Source organism: Microcaecilia unicolor, chromosome 3 (genome assembly GCF_901765095.1).
Source record: "Microcaecilia unicolor chromosome 3, aMicUni1.1, whole genome shotgun sequence".
Lineage (NCBI taxonomy): Eukaryota > Metazoa > Chordata > Amphibia > Gymnophiona > Siphonopidae > Microcaecilia > Microcaecilia unicolor.
Genome location: NC_044033.1, coordinates 387,028,601 through 387,051,703, shown reverse-complemented (window position 1 = coordinate 387,051,703; position 23,103 = coordinate 387,028,601). Strand labels below are relative to the sequence as shown.

At 42.5% G+C, this 23,103-nt stretch overlaps 1 protein-coding gene across 1 annotated transcript in view; it reads right to left on the bottom strand.

Moving 5' to 3' along the window:
• Positions 1-2,115: 2,115 nt before the first annotated feature.
• The window catches only part of LOC115465145, a 42,440-nt gene continuing 21,452 nt past the window's right edge, over positions 2,116-23,103 (bottom strand). Inside the window, exons 2-3 of the mRNA XM_030195549.1 lie at positions 3,699-4,180; positions 2,116-2,435 (exon numbers count right to left, since the gene is read on the bottom strand). Of these exons, the coding sequence (XP_030051409.1) occupies positions 2,279-2,435; positions 3,699-4,180 (639 nt within the window). The 3' untranslated portion in view covers positions 2,116-2,278. The remainder of the gene's footprint in view (positions 2,436-3,698; positions 4,181-23,103) is intronic.

The following is a 23,103-nucleotide window of genomic DNA, read 5'->3' as shown; positions in this document are numbered from 1 at the left end:
TCACCTCTGGGCTATATTGTTTGAAAGCAGGACTGGAGCAGACTAGAAGTGCAATAAGCACAGGCAGAAACAGACCAGAAGTGCACAGAGCACACAGACAATACTAAGAAACAGCACTTGACTAGGCAGGGAACACAGGGACAGAACCAAGTAAAAGACAATAATTAGAACAAAATGCAGTGTGCTGGAGCAAAAACGTATGAATCAATACTATATGAGAGCTCCAGCCTAAACTTGTTAGTGTTGAATTGGTATAACAGAGAAAAAAGCCCTCAGAAACCGCTGGCAAAATGCCTGCGGTTTAGTGCATGGTTATATATTATTCAATTTATAACTCACACAGCGTTTCTATCACTGGGCAAAAAAACTCTGTCACCTCTGGGCTATATTGTTTGAAAGCAGGACTGGAGCAGACTAGAAGTGCAATAAGCACAGGCAGAAACAGACCAGAAGTGCACAGAGCACACAGACAATACTAAGAAACAGCACTTGACTAGGCAGGGAACACAGGGACAGAACCAAGTAAAGCCAGAAAAGAAAACACTCAAATGGGCCGCAAGGCCGAACTGGAACCTGTGCACACAGAACCCTCTTATACAGGCCGCAAGGCTGAACTGGAACCCAAACACAATGGCAGAAGGCAGAAGAGACTAGGCAGAGCTCTAGGCAAGGCAGACTAGGCAGAGCTGTAGGAAAGGCAGACTAGGCAGAGCACTAGGCAAGGCAGACTAGGCAAAACCTTAGGCAAGACAGACTAGGCAGAGCACTAGGCAAAGCAGACTAGGCAGAACTCAAGTAGTAGTAGTAGTAGTAGCAAGACAGATTAGGGAGAACACAAGGCTGAGCCACATAGCCACAAGGGTAGAGGGAAGCCACAGGCTGTGCCACACAGCCACTCAGAATCAAAGAACAGAACAGACAATAACCAAGACAGAAGTGCTAACCCTAGCACACAGACAAATAGAGGAGCTAAGGCAGAAGTGCCTACCCTAGCACACTGACAGATTAGAACCAAGGCAGAACTGCCACACAGGCACACTAACTAGGAAACAAGACAGAAGTGCTACACAAGCACACTGACTAGGAAACAGGGCAGAAATGGTATACAAGCACACCGACAAACCTGGAGACCTTTGGGTTAGCAAAGTCCCCGAATGAATGTCATCACTTTCCTTATGAGGGCCTTCACTGATGATGTCACAACTACAGGAAATAGGCTGGAAACACACAGAACACCAGAGTGAGGCTTGGAACACACAGGAAGTGGTAGCAGAGGCAACAAAGCAAAGAAAAGAACAGAACAGACTGGAGCCACCTCTGATGCTGACCACCGGAAAACAAGGTGAGACTGAAAGTGGAGTCTTGACCACAGTCGTGACAGCTATTCTATAACGCTGAGTGTCCAAATCCCATAATGCACAACCCAAAGGGGGCATGGCCATGGGAGAGACATATGCATGTCAGGGGCATTCCGAAAAGTTGGGCACAGTGTTATAGATTATGTGGGATCTGTGCCCAACTTGCACAACAGGATTTACACTAGTTTTCAACTGGTATAAAACTGGCACCCAGAGCTGGGCACAGGAATCCAAAGCACTATTCTATAAAGGGCACGCACCCTTTATAGAAATGCACTCAGCGCCAGTTTTTTCCGGTGCTTAATTTTGAGTGCCACTGTACAATTCCCCCCCATGCTACTATTATTATTAACATTTGTATAGCGCTACCAGATGCACGCAGTGCTGAACACCTGACACAGAGAGACAGTCCCTGCTCGATAGAGCTTAAAATCTAAAAAATGCATTTAGACACCACTTTACAGAATAGCATATAGCTGAAGTATTGATATTTATGCACATATGCCACTATTCAAATTATTTATGTACATTTTCGGCACCTAAATCATGTCATCCTCTTTTACAGATCATGAATAGAAAAAGAAAGCAGTAGAGGAATTTTATTCTGTTTGATATGAGGATCTCAGATAAAGTGACTGAACTCATTGCTCATGCTTATCCAAGCTTCTAGAAGTGTGAATATAATATATTAAGCCTGTTCTATTAAACCTCTCTGTCACCTAGCCATATGGATAGTTATCTTCATCACTTGCTGGGAAGGTAATAATGTTAAGGTAATAAACAAATTATAATATGTGCTACAGAATATAAAATAGCAGAAATTTATTTATTCCTGATGGCTTATAAACACTATTTGAAACAGTCTTTTCTCCAGTTGTATGAAGCTTGTCACTGCAGGTAGTCTGTTCTGTTCATCTTGCTCAAGGTTTTACAGTGTTTCTGTGGGCCAGGAGCATGGATTTTTCTAGATGCTGAGTGAGTACCATATCCAAGTCCTGTGAGGCAGTGTCTATCTGCTCAGCAAGGTGACTGGTTATTTTCAGCAAATATTCCATCTCCAGGAAGTCTTTCTTCAACCTGACCAGAAAGTAGAAAGAACACAACAGCTTCATTAAGAAAGATGTTTTACATATTTGTGACTGTCTCTGGGGGAAAGGTGACTAAAGTCTCAGATCCAAAATATTGAGAATGGCCAATTTTTCACGACAGGGGCCCATAAGCAGTCTGAAACGGTTAAATATTTGAACGTCTGTAACTTTTTTTTATTTTTTTTCCACATAAGAGGTGTGGTTTGGACTGTTGTATTACAAATTGTTTGCTGTAATAGAATTAATTAAAACCTCATTTTTTGTTCCAGAGATAGTCAGATTTTAAGCGTTTTCTGCTCAATATTCAGCTGGAGGTGGCCAGTGATTTATTTTTAAGTGCTGGTTGCCGCCAGCTGAATTAGATCTGGGTATTCAAAGCTGGTCCCTATTTGGAATCTGCCAGTTGCTTTTGTATCTTGGGCACTCACCCCAGCCTAACAAAATTATGCATAAAATCAAAAAGAATGTCTCAGCATTGTTTTTGGCTGCCAGTGCTTTCATCGTTATGGCCAAGACACAATTACCACAGAAACTAACCACAAGCCTCTGCTAGCAAAACAGGAAACATGCCTGGTGGTGATTCTGAAATGAAATATGGCTGAGATATTAGGTCTGCTTCATTGCACCCCCTATACAATGCATTACATTTGTGCCTGCTCTATACTACAGTCAAATTGTTCCATAAACCTCTTGATTTGAAGGTGCACATTAGCCACAGACTTTATTTGCTGGAGTTATTTTGAGGGAGGATACAAGAGATAATGGTGGACAGATAGAATGTTATTGTAAATCCACCCATCACTGAAGTAGGTTCGTGAAATGTTCACATCATAATTAATTTCTTATGAGCCACCACAGGAGGTCAATATTCAGCTGCCTGGAGAATATATAATTTAAAATGTCTGACTTAGATGGTTGCAAATCATTTATCAGCAGAAACATTTCTTTCTATACATTAGGGTTAGGTCATGTATTCTCTGTTTACGTTCCTTGAATTTAGAAAAGGCAAATCCACTCTGTGTTTAACTCATCCTTTCAAATTGTTTCCAGATGATCCTTTATGTAGTAAATCTGAGAATGGAATTGCTGAAAACATCACTTTTAACATTAGCAGTTTATTCAAGTAAATTAGTTGCTTACCTGATTTACTCAACTGAGAGAGCTCCATTTTAACATCATCACACTAGTGTAATCTATACTGAACAAATTTTATCTTATAACTATTCCAGCAGCTAACATGAGACATACTTACTTCTTTTTTTCTTCTGAAATGTCAGGATTGCTATCTTCCATTTCTGTATGGAATTTATCTGTGACTTTATGTAAGTTTCTGTAGAATTCCTGGTTGTCCTCTCCGATACCTGTGATGGCTTCTAAAATGGCATCTTGATAGCTGAACTGACCTGTCTCTGAGTTGATGGTATATTGGAGGCTCTGAATGATCCTGCGTGTGTCTTGGAAGAGCTCCTTGAGATATGCTAGGTCTTCCTGGGATACAGATGCCTCATCTGTGCTTCTGCAAAGAGCTGAAGGCCCAGGCGTAAAAAATTTGAGACTGCAATGGTTTAGGTTTGATGGATAAATGTTAGATTCCTCAGTTTTGACCATCGATTCTTCTGCAATGAACCCTGATCCTGTGTCTATCAGATCTTCCTCACTTTGAGCCAAACTTGTGGGTGCTATAAGGCTCAGTCCCAGCCCTGTACACATTATCCAGAGCACCATCTTTAAAAGCTGGAGAAGAAAGACAAATTAACACTTTCCAAATATATATCCTTGACATGCTTTCAAAGCAAGTTAAATGTTTGAGCTTTGTAGATACCTCACCCAAAAGGAAAAAGGAACTTCAAATATTCATGTATGAACTCAACAAGATGGGAGACTTTGTGCAGGGATTCAGTCATGACAAGGTAAATCATTATGTCAATTTGGTATCATGTACTGGATTACCTATCTATGGTCCCCATACACTGACAACTGCACAATGTGAGTGGTTACATTTCAAAACCTCCTTCCTCATGGGCCTGTATGCAGCAGCTAGCATCAAATTGGTGCCTTGGGGTAAGCAGAATTTTTTAAATCCTGTTTTGGAATGCAAATTCTTTTAATAATAATAATAATAATAAAAATAGCCTGCAGTAAACCAATGGCCAGTCTGATGGCTTGCTGCTCTGGATTGTTTCACCCATCCCTCTCTCCACCATACAGCCGCCCTATGACTGTTGTCCAATCTAGGTTTGCCAACTGGATCCAGATTCGCTCAACAGGATTAATCCAGTCCTGGGCTTACACCAATGTATGCAGGGACTTGTAGCCTTGCTTTTTTTAGGGAATCCAATGGGGCAATCAGAACCACATGTCCCTACATGCAATGAGGTAGGCCCAGGACTGGGTCAACCCTGTCAGGTGAATCTGGTCCAGTTGGCATCCCTAGTCCAATCCCTCTCACTTTTCAGCATCCCTATCACCCTGGCCTGATCCCTGATACAATGATATTTCTCAGCACTTATTGAGTCTTAATGTCTTGTCACAAAACATTAACACTCAACAAGTGCTGAGTAATATCATTGTATCAGGGATCAGGCCAGGGTGATATGGATGCTGAGAAGTGAGAAGGTTTGGACGATCAGTTTAGCAGTGAAATGGCTGAGGGCAGGGCCGTGCAGACATGGTAAGCGAGGTAAGCAAGGCAGGAGGGCGCCATCCTCTGGGGGGCGCCCCGCCGCACCATGCTTACCTCGCCCTCTTCTCCCCAGATCCTTGTCCTTTTTTTTTTGTTTAAATTTACCTCTCCGGTGCGTGGCAGCGTAGCGTTAGTGAGGAGGCGGCGCTCCCCCGCCCCGACGTGTCAGTCTCTTCCCTTCGCTCGGTTCCGCCTTCTTCTGACGTCAGAAATGACGTCAGAAGAAGGCGGGACACTGAGCGAAGGGATGAAGACACGTCGGGGCGGGGGAGTGCCGCCTCCTTCTCACTAACGCTACGCTGCCGCGCGCCGGAGAAGTAAATTTAAACAAAAAGGAAAAGGATCTGGGGAGAAGAGGGCGGGTAGTGTAGCGATTGTTTTCAGGGGGGGGACGCGCCGGCGGGGCCAACTGCAGGGGGGCGCCGGAGACCCTAGGCACGGCCCTGGCTGAGGGGCACTATTGTTGGGCTATGCTTAAGGCATCAGTTGGCCTTAATCTGTCCATGCTTCTTTGGATTTGTCTGAAAGTGTTCCTCGGGCTTTGCTGGCTTCCAGTAGAGTTTCAACTAGCAGGTCATATGGTTATAAATGGAAGATGTTTGCAATCTTTTTATTGTGTTGCTTTTAGGGTCCACTGAGGTGAAGGATTCTGCTAGCATAAGTATTTTCTGTGTGTGTGTCTGTAGATAGATTTCCAATAATTTGTGTATTGGTGGTCTAGGACCTGGTATAATATCTATAATGCTGTCTTTTCATAGTTAGGGGGATTGCAGTTTGAGTATTGGGAGTAGGGTTATTGTGGCAATTTTGATACAGGTTTTGAATGTCTTTTTTTCAGGGTTTTATGTTAAATCACAAATTGGCATTGAGCAAGGTATTTGTCACAAGCTGGACTTCTCTAAAATAATTGAAGATTTTGCCTCTGCAAAAGCAAAGAAGGCCCACTTCACCTCTAAGTGATTTTGTTCACCTTTTTGATGTTTTATACTGTTGAAGAAATCTTGTTTTGCTTTTTCTACTTACAGAATAAAGGTTATTTAAAGTTGTATTATGTGTGGTAGTAATGGTGGTTGAGGAGATTGTGGAGGGGGGTAGGGAGGAGAGGTAATCAGAGGGGCCCTCTCTTTAATTTCTGCCCTGGGCCCCAGAAGGTCTAAAACCAGCCCTGCCTATACTCAAAGCAAGTTACAATCATAGCTACCGAGGGGGGGGGGGGGGCAGGGGAGACAAAATTCCCAGGGCCTGGGCCTCCAAGGGGGGCCCGGCGCCGCAGTCCCACCCGCCCTCCGTCGTCGACCGTCTGCCACCGGGCCGGGCCCCCTGCATTGAAATCACAGCTCCTCTCACCTCCGTGTGAAAGCGGTGCAGGCAGCAGGGCAGCAAATCGCCTCCCTTTGGGCCTCCTTCCCTCCCTGTGTCCCGACTTCATCTGACGTAACTTCCGCAAGGGCAGGACACAAGGAGGGAAGGAGGGCCGAAGGGAGGTGATCTGCTGCCCTGCTGCCTACAGCGCTTTCACGCGGAGGTGAGAAGCGCTGTGATTTCAATGCAGGGGGTCCGGCACGGTGGCGGACGGAGGGGGGCGGGTGGAGGGGGGAGCAGCGGCTGCGACCGCGGGGGTAGGGGTGGTGGAGGGTGGGAGTGGTGGGGGGCGGCCTTGCCCCAGGCCCGGCCCAGTCTCTCAGCGTCCCTGGTTACAATTCACGCCCCTGAGGGATGCAAAGGGATGCAGGGCCATATATAGAGATTCATTGGGGACCCTCATTTACACAGAGGCCATGTGCACAGTCACTCAACAGTAGGGCCAGCCTGGTTCACGTCCTATGGATAATTCCTTGCTGGAGAGGGCTTGCTATCTAAATTGGTATATAAGGTAATGGAAGGTAAATTTATTGGAATCCTGGCTCCCCACTAAGCCATGGCACTCCTCTGATGCAATCTTTGTTTTACAAATGCCATCATGAAAATTTAACCTAGGAGTTAAAATAGATTCACTTCAAGTCGTCTATATAAAAATTACCTTCAAATGTCAATGCTGTGCATGGGGGACATGCAGCCTTCTTAATATGAAACCTCTATGAGCTATGATGCTACTTCTGATGTCACTGCTTTTTCTTTGAGGTTGTGTTTTTTTTTTACCTTCCCTTCATATTTGTGACTGAGCTCTTTCTTCCTTCTTCTAGAGCAAAAGCAGATTGAAAAGTCCAAGGGAAGGGGGAGGTGACACCTCAAGGTCACCCATCAGAAATGAGGCATGGAATATATTGCTAAAAATAATACTTTTCCTGAGATTGATACCAGAATCATTAAACTCCAGCTCCTGCCAGGCGTGATGACATTTGATTCCTGGAATAGTAGTTAGAAACATCTGCCACAATTTTGATCTACAAAAGAAACGATTTGCCATTGCCATCTCCCCATGCCTTTTCATTCTGTAACTGTATGACAGCCATAAAACACAGTAACACCATGATTAGTGTGAAAAGAAATTCCAATTACCATCTGATAGCATCAGACTGAAGTCATTTACAAGAGGGAATCCTCTTTATTACAGTGTTTACCTTTGAGAATAATTATTTATTTATTACATTTATATCCCACATTTTCCCCGCATAGCAGTAGGCTCAATGTGGCTTACAGGTTTCAGAGAGGAGAGTACCAACTCCGGGAATATATACAGAGTGGAAAATAGAGTAACAGTAGGTGCAAGGAAGCTGATAAGGTTCCGGAAAAGAGAATACAAGTCTGGAACGAATATATAGTAGCATATAGAGAAAAGTAATCCCAATGAGGCTGATAAGTCTCCGGGGATGGGACTACAGCTTCTAGTGAGCAATATAGAGTAGGATAAGGGTAGAAGTACACTTAATTATAACTGGAGTGGTAAAATTCGTACAGTTTGAAGTAATAGAATTATTTGGAAGGGGTATTGTTCATTTCTTAGATCGAAAGATGTGATGCATTGTTCATGAATTAGTTCGGGTCCACTGGGTAGGCTTTCCGGAAGAGGTGAGTCTTGAGGTCTTTTCGGAATTTTAGATAGGTGTTCACATTTCTAATGTTTCTAGGTAATGCGTTCCAGAGCTGGGTGCAAATGTAGGAAAAGCTGGATGCATATGCCTTTGTATCACTCCATGGTGTGAATGCATCTCAAATATTGTGTGCACTTCTGGTCACCACATCTCAAAAAAAGACATGGAGGTGTATTTTTAAAGCACTTGGGCCCAGATGCACAAAGCTTACCCTTCTATTAACGTTTGCTTTAAGCTGGTTCTAGCCAGTCTAAAGCAAACGTTTATGTAGCTAGTAATGCACAAAGGGGTTTTCCGTGGCTCTAACATGTGCCGTTAGCAGCCACTAACAATCCCATGCAAATGTATTACAGTGAGCTTATTAGTATTCTAACAAGCTCATTCGTAGTCTAATGTGTATTCCATGGGATGCACAGCTCCAGAGCAGCTGTAACTTAACAAGCAAATTTTACGGCTGCTCTGGAGCTGTCGGAGAGGATAGAAGCAGCCTGCTTGTGCTTCCTACATCTCACCTCCTAGCTCCATTACCACACAGTTAGTAGTTAACCCGCATACTGGGAAAAGATGTTATTTGTAGTCCATAACTGACTAATTCCAGTCAAGTAGTGTATGCAATTAAATGTTTCTGCTCTTTTTGGTATATAGGACAGACTAGGTTGAAAATTAAACAGCATATTGCATGTCATTTAAGTAACAGAGTTAACAAAAGAGAGGCGCCCCTTGAGGACCATTACAGTAATGCTGGTCGTACCTTAAGGGACCTGCAATTTGTACTTTTATTACAAGTGCCCTTACCCTGAGGGGGAGATGCTTCAGCCATTCTTGAAAGAAAAGAACAATGTTTGATTTATTTATGGAATACTATTTCCCCTCTGGGACTAAATGAAGGTACAGACAGTAGTTTGAAAATGATTTTGGATTTGTTGATATATTGAGTTGTTTTGCTGTGTTTTTTGGTGTATGCGTTTGGTTTATGCCTTCGGGCTGCAGTCCCTTGGGGGATTGTTTTGAGTTTATCTGCTCTTATTTATTTAATTATGCATTCTTATATCCCCCAGTTATCCAAAAACAATTTTCAGTTCAAAGTGGCTTACAATTTACATTTTAGGTGAGAATTATAATAGTATTTTACTGTTATGACATGGATAGGACATCGGTGTTTTATGTAGTTATCTTTAGAATTTTCAGAGAGGTAGTTTTGAAGAGGTAGGACAATAGTTTATGTAGTTATCTGAAGAGTTTTGATAAGGTAGATTTGTAGGGGTGGGACATCGATAGTTTATGTAGTTAGCTATAGAATTTTTCAAAGAGGTAGGTTTTCATTTCTTTCCTGAATTGAAGATACAGTGATGCTTCTTGTGGCTTTTGATATTGAGTTCCACCATTTGGAACCCAGGTAACTAAATCCTGCTGTGTAGATGGTTTTATAGATCATGTTTCTGCAGTGCAGTTGGGTAGGTGGGAAGTAGGTAACTTCTGGTTTCTGGACTTTGCATTTCTCGGGGATAGTTCATTCACATCTAGCATATATTCAAGTGCCATTCCAAACAGTATTTTGAAAATGAGAGTGCTTGCTTTGAAGAGTAGTCTTGCCTTGATTGGTAGCCAGTGCAGTGTTTCGAGAAGTGGACTTGCTTTTCCATATTTTGACTTCTTGAATATCAGTTATGCTGCTGTGTTTTGGGCGCTTTGCCGATCATGTTTTGTGAGTATAATTGATATTTAAATAATTTCTTTAAAGTGCTTTTTTGTATTTGGTTTGTGGGAAACTATGACCTTTGATTAACTGCTTTATTTGTATGGTTTTAGATCTTGATCTATAGTCTCGCTCCGGATGAAGTCTAAATGAAACACAGCGAAGACTTTTATATCTGACGATTGGATTGTGGTTTGTGGAGACTGATATATATGAGGATTTCTGCCACCCTTGATTTTTTTTCAAGCATTTGTATCTACAAGCTTACTAATTATGTCGATCAGTTTTCAACTGAATTGGGATGCCATGAAGGACCTAAGACGCTGAATTGAAACCATGCCAGGAAGCAGTTGGAGCGCTTTTAAACTGCCAAAGGATCTCTTGAACAATATGAACAGTGTTTGTCTTCTCTCATTACTTACTTTATCTACCTTTCTGCTTCTAGCAAAAATGCTGAGAGCGAACTAAGATGTTGATATAAAATCCTTTAAGAGAACAGTTGGTATCATCAGAGCTAGTTAAGGATCTTTTTTGAATGTATGAACAAATGCTGACTGCTCCTGATAATCTAAGATTGCTGTTAAAGGGTTCTGTACTGGCTGTGATTATAGTTAGGGTCATTTTAAGATTCTTGCATATATTGAATGGGGAATGTGTTATTATTTCACTCAGTTTTGAGATTAGCTTTATTCTTGTGACCAAGTCATTAAGATTTCTGGAGTATGTTTTAGATGGGATTTATTTTCATTTATGTGTACTTTATACGAGCCTTCTTTTTTTGTATTCTTTCAAACCTGATAAAGACCCTTTCCTAGTTTAGAATTATTGTCCCTTATCTCTTATAAATATTGATGCTAAAATATTTGCAAAATTAATAGCTCAACATTTACTGAGGGGCCCTTTTATTAAAGGGTTGCTGAGCGGCAACCCAGAACTACCGTCAGCCCAACGCTGCCACCGGCGGCAGTTCCACCTTGAGCGCGTGCCATTTCTGGCAATATGGAAAATAATTTCATATTTTCTATGGTGGCACTAACCCGGTGGTAATCACTGCCCAGTTACTGCTGGGTTACCGGGGGAGCGCTTACCGCCACCTCAATGGGTAGCGGTAAGGGTTCCCCCCAGTATGGCCACTCAGTAAGAATAATCTTACCGCATGGTCATGTCTTTTTTTTAGGGGCATTTTACCATGACGGTAAAAAGGGCCCTTGCATTCAGCAAAAACAGCCCCTGCTGCTAGCTTGGTAAAAGGACCCCTTACTGTATTATCCACATTGATTAATACTGACCAAACTGGATTCATGTCTGGTAGACTTTGCTCAGATAACACCCGTCTTCTTATCAATGTATTGTTACAAGGTCAGTTATCGTCAGAACCAATTGTAGCTACATGATATTGAGAAGGCTGTTGATCATGTTGAATGGGAATATATGTTTTATGTTTTACATTGGTTTGGTTTTTCTCCAGAATTTTTCAATGTGGTCAAAATACTATATAGTAAACATAGTACTAGAATCCAATTAAATAACAGTGTCTCAGACTCCTTTCACCCTACTAGGGTCACTCGCCAAGGCTGCCCGTTATCGCCTTTATTATTTAATTTAGCTCTGGAACCTTTTTTACTTGCTATTCTACAATCCCCAAATGTCCAGGGTGTTCCTCTTGGTCAGCATATGGCCAAAGTATCTGCTTATGCAGATGATGTGTTACTTTACACTACTCCCTCTTCTATATCTGCGATTTTGGATATAATTTCCAAATGCTCTGCTTATCTGGTTATAAATTGAACGCTACTAAGACTGAACTGATGCCTATTAATTGCCCAACTACCAAACATGAGATAACTCCCAATAAATTAATTTGGGCCCCAGAATCTATGAAGTATTTAGGCATACACTTTGGTCTATCTATTGAAAATACCATATGACTGAAAACTGCTTATATTTTGAAAGTCACTAAAGATCTGACACGAAAATGGTCTCCTCTAAATTTAACCTGGTGGTTGCATTTGGACACAATAAAAATGATGATAGTTCCAAAGGTGACCTACATACTCTGTATGCTGCCTTTCCTTCTACAGCGTAGCACATATAGAGCCACTGAGACTATTTTGTCTAAATTCCTATGGGCGAACAAACCTGCTCGCATTGCTTTAAAAAGATTGAAAGCCACTAAACTGTTGAGTTATCCAGATCTCCTATATGGATGCAAATTAAAGCAGATAGATCTCTCGTACCGTATTAAGATTCTTACCTTGGGCATATATAGAAAAATCTAAATCCAACCCTATAATTTCGACCACTTAAGCAATTTTTGCAGAGATTAATAAGTATGCTCAGCATCCACCCTTAAATACTACTAACATCCCCATATGGAGTAATTATTTCTTTAAAATTAATAATGTGTGTATTAATTGGTCTATGCATATAAATATAGAAACACAGTCTCAAGTGTGTAAGCATAAGTGTAGCTTTTCTGGAGGAAAACGCCTCTAGAAGTACCTCCCCGTATTTATAACAAGCTGAGGGCTAGGGCTTCATCATCATCGGCGGCTAAAAATCTCCTTATTTTAAAATTATTTTTCAATTTATAAATACATCGCACTTCTGTGCAGTGCTAGAGAATTACTTAACTTAGGCAGACGAACAGCCTTCTTCAACCAAGACCATGACCGGACCATGGTCAACAGGTCCCATTTCGCGTTAGCTGCTTCAGAACCAACAGTCTTCAATAGAACAATTCACCGGTCTTCAATGTTAAGCCCGTTCATTTTGCCGACGGTTACATGCCGGCTTTTCATATAACCATCGACAAAATGAACGGGCTTAACATTGAAGACCGGTGAATTGTTCTATTGAAGACTGTTGGTTCTGAAGCAGATAACGCCAAACGGAACCTGTTGACCATGGTCCGATCACGGTCTTGGTTGAAGAAGGCTGTTCGTCTGCCTAAGTTAAGTAATTCTCTAGGACTGCACGGCAATGCGATGTATTTATAAATTGAAAAATAATTTTAAAATAAGGACGTTTTTAGCCGCCGATGATGATGAAGCCCTAGCCCTCAGCTTGTTATAAATACGGGGAGGTGCTTCTAGAGGCGTTTTCCTCCAGAAAAGCTACACTTATGCTTACACACTTGAGACTGTGCTTCTATATTTATATGCATAGTAATAGTAGGAAACCAGTTCCCTAATAATATCTATAGTTTATCTCTATATATCAAGTGTATTAATCGGTCTGCATGGCAAGCTACCAGGATTTGGTCTTTGAATCAACTCCTGAATAATGCTGACTGGCTTCCTTTTAAGACTTTGTGTATACAGTTTAACCTGAATCTCAATTACTGATTTCAATGGTTACAGCTCAAACATTGTATTTCCTCTTGCTTAAATGAAAGCAAACTTACTTCGGATACACCTAGTTACTGGCAACTGTTCTCATTGCTTGCCAATGTTCCTGGTGCTGCATCTAAATGGTATAAACTTGTACAGCAATGGGAATTCCTCAGCTCCACTGGTTCTGAATCACCACGGGAAAAAGATCTGAATACTAAGCTATTTATCACACATTGGCAGGACTTTTGGATTGCACTAACTAAAGCTACCTGCTCTGCTGCTATATCTCAATCTATGTTTTTCCTGATACACAGAAACTTATGGACAACACAATGTATCCAGAGTGTCAGAAAATGGAGATGACAAATGTTGGTCCTGTAAAAACAGCATTGGTACTCTTGAGCGCATTATATATGCTTATCCTCACTTAAAGATTTATTGGATGTCTGTATGGAAAATGATATCCCAACTTCTGAATTGTCATGAACCGTTCTCATTTAAACTTTTAATTCTAGGCCCTGATGGCTTGTCTTGGCCTATCAACAGATACAAAGCCAAACTGCTTAGGATCCTTTTACACATTACTTTTAAGACATTGTGCCATTATTGGAGAGACTTTTCCAAAACTGATTATCTTATATGGTGAAAGTCCTTGTGCTTTAAGCTAAATACGAAAGAGTGGCAGCGGACCACTCAAGAGTGCTACAATCACATGAAAAGGTCTGGGCTCCTTTAGCTGAATTCTCACATTACCCTTTACTTGACTTTTTTCTACTTCATATTTTCTGATTGGCTTAATTCTAGGCGGATAACAATAAAAATATACATAAAATGAAAACAGACAAACTAAAAAATCATAAAAGTACATGATAGATTATAACAAACACTAGCCGTTAAGCCTGTAAAAACGGGCGAGATTTCCAGCTACCCTCCTCGCCGCCGCTCCCTCCTCCCTTCCTGCCGAGCCCCCTACACTGACCTGACAGCACCTCTCACTTCCGTGTGAAAGCGCTGCAGGCAGCAGCAGATTGCTCTGCTGCTGCCTGCAGTGCTTCCACACGGAGGTGAGAAGCGCTGTCAGGTCAGTGCAGGGGGCCCGATGCGGAGGAGGGCGGGAGCAGTGGCGGGGATGGGGGGGAGGGTGGAGGTTGGTGCGTGCAATGTTTGTTTCCAGGCGGCAGCGTCCAACAGTGATTCCGACTCCGTTTCCCTCTCTGTTCCGCCCTCTGACGTCATCACGTCTTGACGCGAGGGCGGGACACAGAGAGAAGTCTCTACTGCGCATTTGCAGGTGAGTCGGTCACTTGCCGTTTATATGCTTGATTGGTGAGCTGGCATGTGTGTGCCTAAGAGACAGTGATACATGCATAACTTATAGTACTCTATAAGTTACAGGGGCAATTCTATGACTTGGTGCCAAGATGTAGGTGCCACCATGGGATGAATTCTATACATGGCACCGAAAAGAATTGGTGCCAAGAAAGCACTGTTCTATAAGCCACACTTAAAGATAGATGCGGTTTATAGAATAGCATGTACACTCGGGAATTGCAGCTAACTTTAGCCGCGGCCATTTGCACCAACTGAAACGTGGTGCAAATATACACACCTTATATTAGGCATGTATCCCCATTATTCTATAACAGCATGCATTAATTTTAGGAACGCCCCTGTTATGCCCATGACTCTCCCATTTCTGTGTCCCCTTTTTGAACTCACATGTAATGTGCGTATATTCCAATTAAATCTAATTAGTGCCAATAATTGCTTGTTAAGCCAATTATTGGTGCAAATTAGCTCAATGTTCAATTAAATTGCACACACCCAAATTTGCACATGCAGTTTTTAGTGACTTTTATAAAATTAGGGGGTTAGTGTCAATTCTATAACACCAAGTGCTGCTCTGCAGTACTAAATTTAATTATGGTCAATGATGCCAAGTAAAACTTGTTGCAAATCCCAACACCTAAATTATGCACGGACCAGGTGTATTCTATAACAACGCACATAGATTTTAGAAATGCCCATGACTTGCCTATTCCACACCCGTGATCACGCTCACTTTTCAACTATGCGATTTAGAATTTACGCACACCACATTATAGAATACACTTAAGACAGTTCTGTGCATAAATTCTAATCAATGGCAATTAGTGCTAGTAATTGGTTGTTAACATCCAATTATCAGCGCTGATTAGCTTGTTAACCAATTAGCTCATGCACATTGTTATGGAATATGCTTCGATGCTTCGATTTCCACGTGGAAATCTCAGCGCAATATATAGAATCCTGGGGTAAGTGACTTTGGTCTGTACTTTATAGAATGGTGCCTAGGATTTATACCTGTAAATGACAATTATTGACACCTCTGACACACATAAGTGGTCAGTGCTACCATTCGATAAACTACTCACGCAGCAGGTGCCTAATACAATGAGGGAGGACATGAGTAAATGTGCATCCTGTCCACACTTCATCCAGAGTCTGCCCATGCACATGCCCACATCTCATCATAGATATATGCATATTTTCAGAATAGTGCACGTGTGCATGTAGACACCTATGTGCTAGAATTCTGAAGACTTATGCATGTAGCTGTTGTGTAAATATTAGTCTCTACTTTATAGAATTACATGGATCTTGCCAGGCATTTGTGACCTGGATTGGCCACTGTTGGAAACAGGATACTGGGCTTGATGGACCTTTGGTCTGTCCCAGTGTGGCATTACTTATGTACTTATGATGCTAGCCATGTCCCCTGCATTCACCACACAGGTTTTGAACTTACCTTACCTTAAGTTTTGCACTTAAGATATGACCCTACCTTTCCCTCCACTTCCCTTGATGCCAAGGCGTGAAGTACAAAACCATTCACATAACAAGCTTCCCTTACGTCTGCACCAAAATCTGGAACGCCCTATCGAAAGACTTAAAATACATGAACAACTACCTATAATTCAGAAAACACCTGAAAGCCCACTTCTTAAAAAAAAAACATTCCTCCCCGACAACACCACCTAATCAACAGAGATTAAGACAACACTCCTTAATCAAGAACTAGAATGTCATCTGAACTTGGAATGACCTGAACCTTGCATAATCATACAACATGGCTTCTTAACATGTAACCAGTTTTCACTTAGTTAATTGTAAGCCACATTGAACCTACCAGCAGGTTGGAAAATGTGGGGTACAAATACAGTAAATAAATAAATATATAGAGTAAATGCAAAATCTTACAGCACTTTGATAAAAAGCCCCATATTAGTACTAAAACACATAAATGGCTTGCAGTGATGCAGGAGTGCACATTAGTAAATCTTCCTTGTATCATTCTCCTCTTATCAGCTAAAATAAATAAATAAAATATATATATATTCTTTTTTTGTTTCCCTGTTGGAAGCAGAAGTGTGTGGCCTTTCCCATCCAGCGAGTGCTTCTGAAGTATTACTTTGCAAAATCTCTTTGTTATCCTGTCTGGATGAAAGACATTCTATAAATCCAAATTATTGCAACTAAGAAGATATGAAAAGCAGCCAGCTCGAACAAAGGACAGAAGTATTTCAGGGCTCATGCTTAGAAAATGCCAGTTGATAGCAGCATTTGGGCCTTGGGGATAATGCCGCATCATTCACAGCTTCTTTCACAATAAGCAAGGCACCAAATTAATTAATCTCGCAAAACGCCAGCAGTGCAGTCCTTGAGACCATCAAGCATTATAATGTACTTGAACAACAACAGTTCAATTGTAATGGAAATAGGAAAAGGCATCTGTGTTATACTTTTGCAAACTGAATACAGCACCAGGAACAAAATGAGTTGACATTAAATTAATCATTTGTTCACAGAAGCTTCACCTTGAGTAGATTGCATGGTAATTATTGTATGAGGAGGGTGAAACTGCAGAACCTGAAGCCTATGATTGTATTGGGAATTATCATTTTCTGCCAGTTAGTTAGAAAAAAGAAGGATAAATACAGTACCCGCTTGAATCATTTAAATATTCAGACAGAGAAGATGTTCTGGGGAACCTCTGCATGAGGTGAACTATAATTTCTTTACTTAAACTTATACTCACTTCTCCAGAAACTCCAAGCAAGGTATACAAGTTTTAAACAAAAATCAATGCAACAAATAATAGACAAGATATAAAATATAAAAACAATAACATAAAATTAAGCAAGACAAATTTTATAAATGGATTTTTCCAATATAATGAGTACCTTTCTAAAATGTCAGACATATAAAAATAGGAGTAAGAACCTCAAAATGACAGGTTGATCTAAAAGCCTGTAAGACGAGATTATGCCAATGAAATAAAATTAGCTAGAGGCTATAAATGACCACTAGTGATAAATGGAAATGTGAAATACCTGCCTATTTATTTTCTGATTATATCATCATCATCATCAATCCTGTAAAGTTGCTCCTTTATTATTTTTATAGCTGTGTGTGTGTGTGTGTGTATGTGTAGGGGGGGGGGGGGGTGTAAAGAGTCATGCATTTGATATACTGCCTTTCTGTAGATACAACCAAAGCAGTCTACGTTTATTACTAGCACAGGTACTTTCTCTTTCCCTAGTGAGCTCGCAATCTAAGTTTTTGTACCTTGGGCAATGGAGGGTTAAGGGGAGGATTCTATAAATGGTGCTCAGAAATGGGCACTGGAAAAGATCGTCACTAAGCACTATTCTGTAAAAGTACACACCCTTTATTGAATAGTGCTTAGCACCGATTCTCACATTCCAACTCTGGGCACTAGACATACCCCTGCTGAAACCTGGTGTAAATGCTGGTGCCCAAGTTGGGCACGGAGACCCATTATTCTGTAACACCACACAACTTTTCGGAATTCTCCTGATATGCCCATGCCCCTCCTATTGTCATGCCCCCTTTTGAGTTGTGCCCAGCATTATTGAATAGCCACAGCCAATGCTAGATGTGGATGGGGGTGGGGGTGGGGGCTAGAGAAGGGAAGGGGAGATGCTGGACATTGATGAGGTGCTAAAGAAGATGAGAGATGATGGACATGGGGGACAAGAGAAGAGGAGATGTTGGACATGGATGGGGGGGGCTAAGGAAGGGGAGATGTAGGATATGGATGGGGCTAGGGAAGGGACAATGATGTGGACATAAAGGCTAGGGAAGTGCAGATGCGGGACATGAATGGGAAATAGGAAAGGAAAGGGAAGGGTGGTAGGTGCTGGATGTGAATGGGCAGAGCAATGGAAGTGAAGGGAAGATGCTAGACAGAGTGGAAGGGTGGCCTTGAGCTACCCTTGGGAGAGAAGTGTGCAGCTCAAGGTTTTCCTAGGGCATCAGATACACTTGGGCTGACTCTTAGGAAGAGGAAAAGAGAAGGATGTTGAACAGGGGAAGGGGGAAAGAGAAGGATGAATGCTGAGCTGAGGGTACAAGGAGAGCTAGGAGAAGCTGTCCCAGAGCTGCTGCTTGCATTGCATATTTTCTCATTTTTATTTATACACCTATTTTATTTTATTTCAATCCAAATCTATTTATTGCATACCAGATATAATTAAAATAGACTAGGCACTTATTAAAGTATATCTAATATATAACATGATGTGGTGGGAGAAAAGGAGGGGGCGTGTGGAGGTGATGAACAAAAACACTGACAGAATTCAAAAATGTGTGGGATAAATACAGGGGATCCACACAGTACTTCTCACCAAAAGCAACAAGGGGCTCAGCAGCCTACCTGGAATCCTTCTCTCTGGCGCGTCCTGTCCCTGCGTAAATAGGAAGTTGAGTCAGAGGGGGTGGGATATGCTAAAGAGAAGGATTCTGGGCAGGTTGCAGAGAGAGTGTGTTTATCGCTTCTGCTGCCCTGTCGCCAAAGCAAATTGGTTTGAAAAACCACCGGGGGGGGGGGGGGGATAGGAGTGATGATGGATCTGCAGATGGAGGGACAGGAACGGGAAAAATAGAATTTACCCCCACCCCCAAAAAAAGCAAAAAAAAACCCAGTGTGATGGCAGGTCAGGCACTGACCATACGCCACTGGTGTAGAGGTTTCTGAGCTCCCCCTTGTTGTTTTTATGGATATGGGAGGTGCTGGTTGGTGCCATTGAGCCTCTCTTGCTGTTTGACATGTTTACTGAATCCCCTGTTTTAAATGTCACCACACGCTACTGGGGATCCCTAAATAGAAAGAGAATGGAATAATAATAAAAAAACTTAAATGATCTTTTGACTGCTGATGTGTTATGATGGCCAGAAAGAACCAGGCACACCCATTAAAGGGGGGCCGACCACAACCGGGCTGAAGGCCAGCGAAGACAGAAGTGTGGGGGAGGGTACAGGGAGGGCCTAGCTAGAGAGCAGAGGTAGTAGTGGGAGGGAAACAAGGGGTAGCAAGGGGAGGGGGCAGGAAAGAAGGGGAGGAGCAAGGGAGGAGGAGAGAGGAATTTGAACTGCACAGGAAGTCCTTTTGAATTTGGAAGCAGGAGAAGGGTTGATACGTCGGAGTGTGTGCCGAATGCCCGAGTTGTTGGTGCTGTCCAATATTTGAAAGACTTCTATTGTCTATGTCTTACAAATGGCAAAGACAGATCAAGAGGGGCTCAAGATCCAGAAGTTTTGCAGTACCACAAGCTGCCATGATAGGTCGTGACAGCCATTTTCTGTAGGCAGCTGCAAGGGGCAGGAGCGAGTGGGCTTTGCTCCTACCCCCATTGCCCCCACTGGACCACCAGGGATGGAAGGTAGGCCCAGTAGGGCGGGGAGTTGGGGGATGTTTCAGTGGGAGGGGGTTGTGACTCTCGCAAGAAGAGAGAATTGAAGTAAAGAGCTGCATCGGGGGGGTGGGAGGGGTATCACGGGACTTTATGCGAGTGTCGGCCAATATTCAGTGCCAGCACCTGCACAGCTAAGTGGGCCAAATTATTTCATTCTCTTCCCTTATGTGTACTGTTATTTCATTGTCTACCGGATAATGATTGTTGTGCAATTACTTTCCCCTTCGTTTATTTTTAAAAATGTTTTCTCCTACACCTTGTTTGTTCTTCCCAGTGCAATGGCTTATGTTCAGTCATAACTAAGTACTATAAACTGGAAAGAGAAAGTGCCTATGCTAGTAATAAATGATTTTGATTCAGTAGTGTAGCCAGACCTCAATTTTTGGGTGGGCCGGTGGGTGGACTGGGTAGGCATGACCCACATATTTCCTCTCTGTCCACCCCCCTCCCGTAAAGATAAATACCTAGGCTGGAGGGGATCTCCAGGCCCTGCCAGCTAAAGAATCTTCTGGAGGCCCCCAAGGCTTGAGAAGTCTCATCCCTGCGCCAGTCACCAGCATGGCGAGAAGCAGCGTTCAGCAGCATTGCCTGCATGCCTGCCTGCCTTTTAAAATAATTCGTCTCCCCAGGCTCCGCTGCATTTACTTCTTCACCCATCGCAAAGCGCTGCCGTTCGCACAGGCAGCTCCGCTCCCCTTTGCCGTGTCCATTCAGCCCTCTCTGATCCACTTCCTGCAGTGGATACGTAGGGCCAGATGGACGTGGCAAAGGGGAGCAGAGCTGCCTGTGCGAATGGCAGCGCTTTGCGACGGGCGAAGAAGTAAATGCAGCGGAGCCTGGGGAGACGAATTATTTTAAAAGGCAGACAGGCAACGCTGTTGAACGCTGCTTCTCGGATCTGGCGGAGCTGCGGGAGAAAAGGCAGCGACAGCAGCAGGATGTTGGATGGGCAGGCCTGGAGGGAAAGTGGATGGGCCTGGGCCCGTCCAGGCCCGCCCGTGGCTACGCCCCTGTTTTGATTGCAAGGACTGGGGCTGGTCAAAGGACAGATGCTGGAAGAGTGAGAAGGAAGAGGATGACAGAAACTATATGGAGGTAAGATGGAGGGGTAGAAAGGTGCATGCTGGTGATGGGCAGATGCCTTAGAAGGGAGAGAGTTGTAAGGGTGAAGAGACAGGGGAATGGATGCTAAGAATGGGAGAGAGGGAGGGGCAACGGATTCTGATAGACAAAAAAATGGTGCTAGCTCTGTGGAGGAGGTGAAAGAGAGTAGAAATGGGGAAGCAAAAGGGAGAATGAGAGTTTGGATAAGGGGGCAAGATATAAGAAAGGGCCTGGAGGTGAAGAGGCATGAGTGACAGGGAAGGAACTGGGGTTGGTGAGAGACAGTAGTAGATGAGGCTGAAGAAGGAATGAATATAGAGGATGAAAATGGGGGTCTAGAAAGTGAATGAAAGAAAGGGGGACTAGAAGGCTGGGGAAGGAATAAGACAGGTCGAAATGGAAGGATGAGGAAAGTAAAGGTAGGAAGTGGAAACACAGTATGTAGGTGAAAGGTAGAAAGAGGGAGACTGAGGATGAGGGAGAAGGAAGAATGACATCTAACTACAGTTATATCAAAAAGTAGGTGAGAGAAATGGAGAAAAAAGATGAAACAGAAAGATCAATGCCAATTACAGATGTAAGGAAAGAAGATAGGAACAGAGAAGAAACTGAAACTTGGAAATGGGATCCTGGAAAAGGCTTAAGAGCAAACCAACAAAAGAAATGATAAAGAGAGACCAAGCTCAACCAACTGGAAAAAACAAAATGATCATACAACAAAGGTACACGTTATTTTCAGTTTTTAGAGAGCGAAATGCTTATGATCTTTCATCATCCAATATGGCCGTTCTCTGTATCAGCTTAGACATCTGATCATCCGAGTATCCAAACAGTCTGGTTTCCAGAGTTTTCTAGATTCCATTTCATTTTTTATCTATATATTTCTAATTTATAGTTTCTTACCGCCTGATATTTAAAACCATTTAACCAACCAGGAATGGCTCTTGGCCAGTTAAATGGCACTTAACTGGCTATCCAGCAATATTCAGTGAGAGATAGCTGGTTATCTCCTCCTGAATATCACCAGTTAGCGCTTAGGGGGAGATTCTATATATGGCACCTACAAAATTAGTGCTGAAATCAGTGCTAAGAGTATTCTATGATCAGTGTCTAGATTTTGGCACCAATTATAGAATACGCTTAGTTGATATTTTAGTGCCTAAATCTAGGTACAACCATTTACACCAGTGAAAACGTGGTATAAATTTCAGCGCATAGATTTATGTGCGCTGGCCCACATTCTATAACTAGACATGTAAATTTCGGAATGCCCATGAAATGCCCATTTCCCTGCCCATAACAACGCCCCTTTTTGCCTGCACGTGTTAAAAGTTCAGTGCACATCGTTACAGAATATTTTTAGCGAGTTGCGCGCCTAAATTCTAATCAGTGCCAATTAGTGCTCATTATTGCTTGTTAAGTGTTGTTAAATTATGTACATTGTTACAGAATGCGCACTGATATCTGTGCCGATCTCTAGGCATGCTATATACAATCAGGGGGCTAGCGGATAACTGGTTATATTGTGCGATATAACTGGCTATCCGCAAATATTCAGTGCGTCACTGGCTACGTATGATGGCCAAACTAGGCTGCCGGAATAGCAGGGAATATCTTTGGCCTCTTTAAACTTAACTGACCAGTGTTGAATATGGGCTTGGCTAGTTAAATGTAAACTGGCCCAAAAATATCCAGACTTTCAATGCCAGTGACTGGAAACGACCTGGCATTGAATATCCGGGCTGACCGCCAATCGCGGAAGTTAGCCGGGCTCCGTCCTGCAATCTGAATATTGGGCCCTTATTCTTTACTAGGTGATACTCTGCATTTTCATGTGCAACTGAGGTGAGGGATTCTGTTCATGTGACAGTTCTGTGCAGGAACCCATGACAGTCTGGATAGTTCTCTTTTCTCTAGCTGGAGGTGCCCTGGGGTTCTAGAATATTTGCATTGATGATTTTTATAGGTACTGTTCATGCAGTTTGAGTTTTTGAATGGTGCTCATATAATATGGTAAGCTGGATGGTTCTTGCACTTGGTATGGTATGG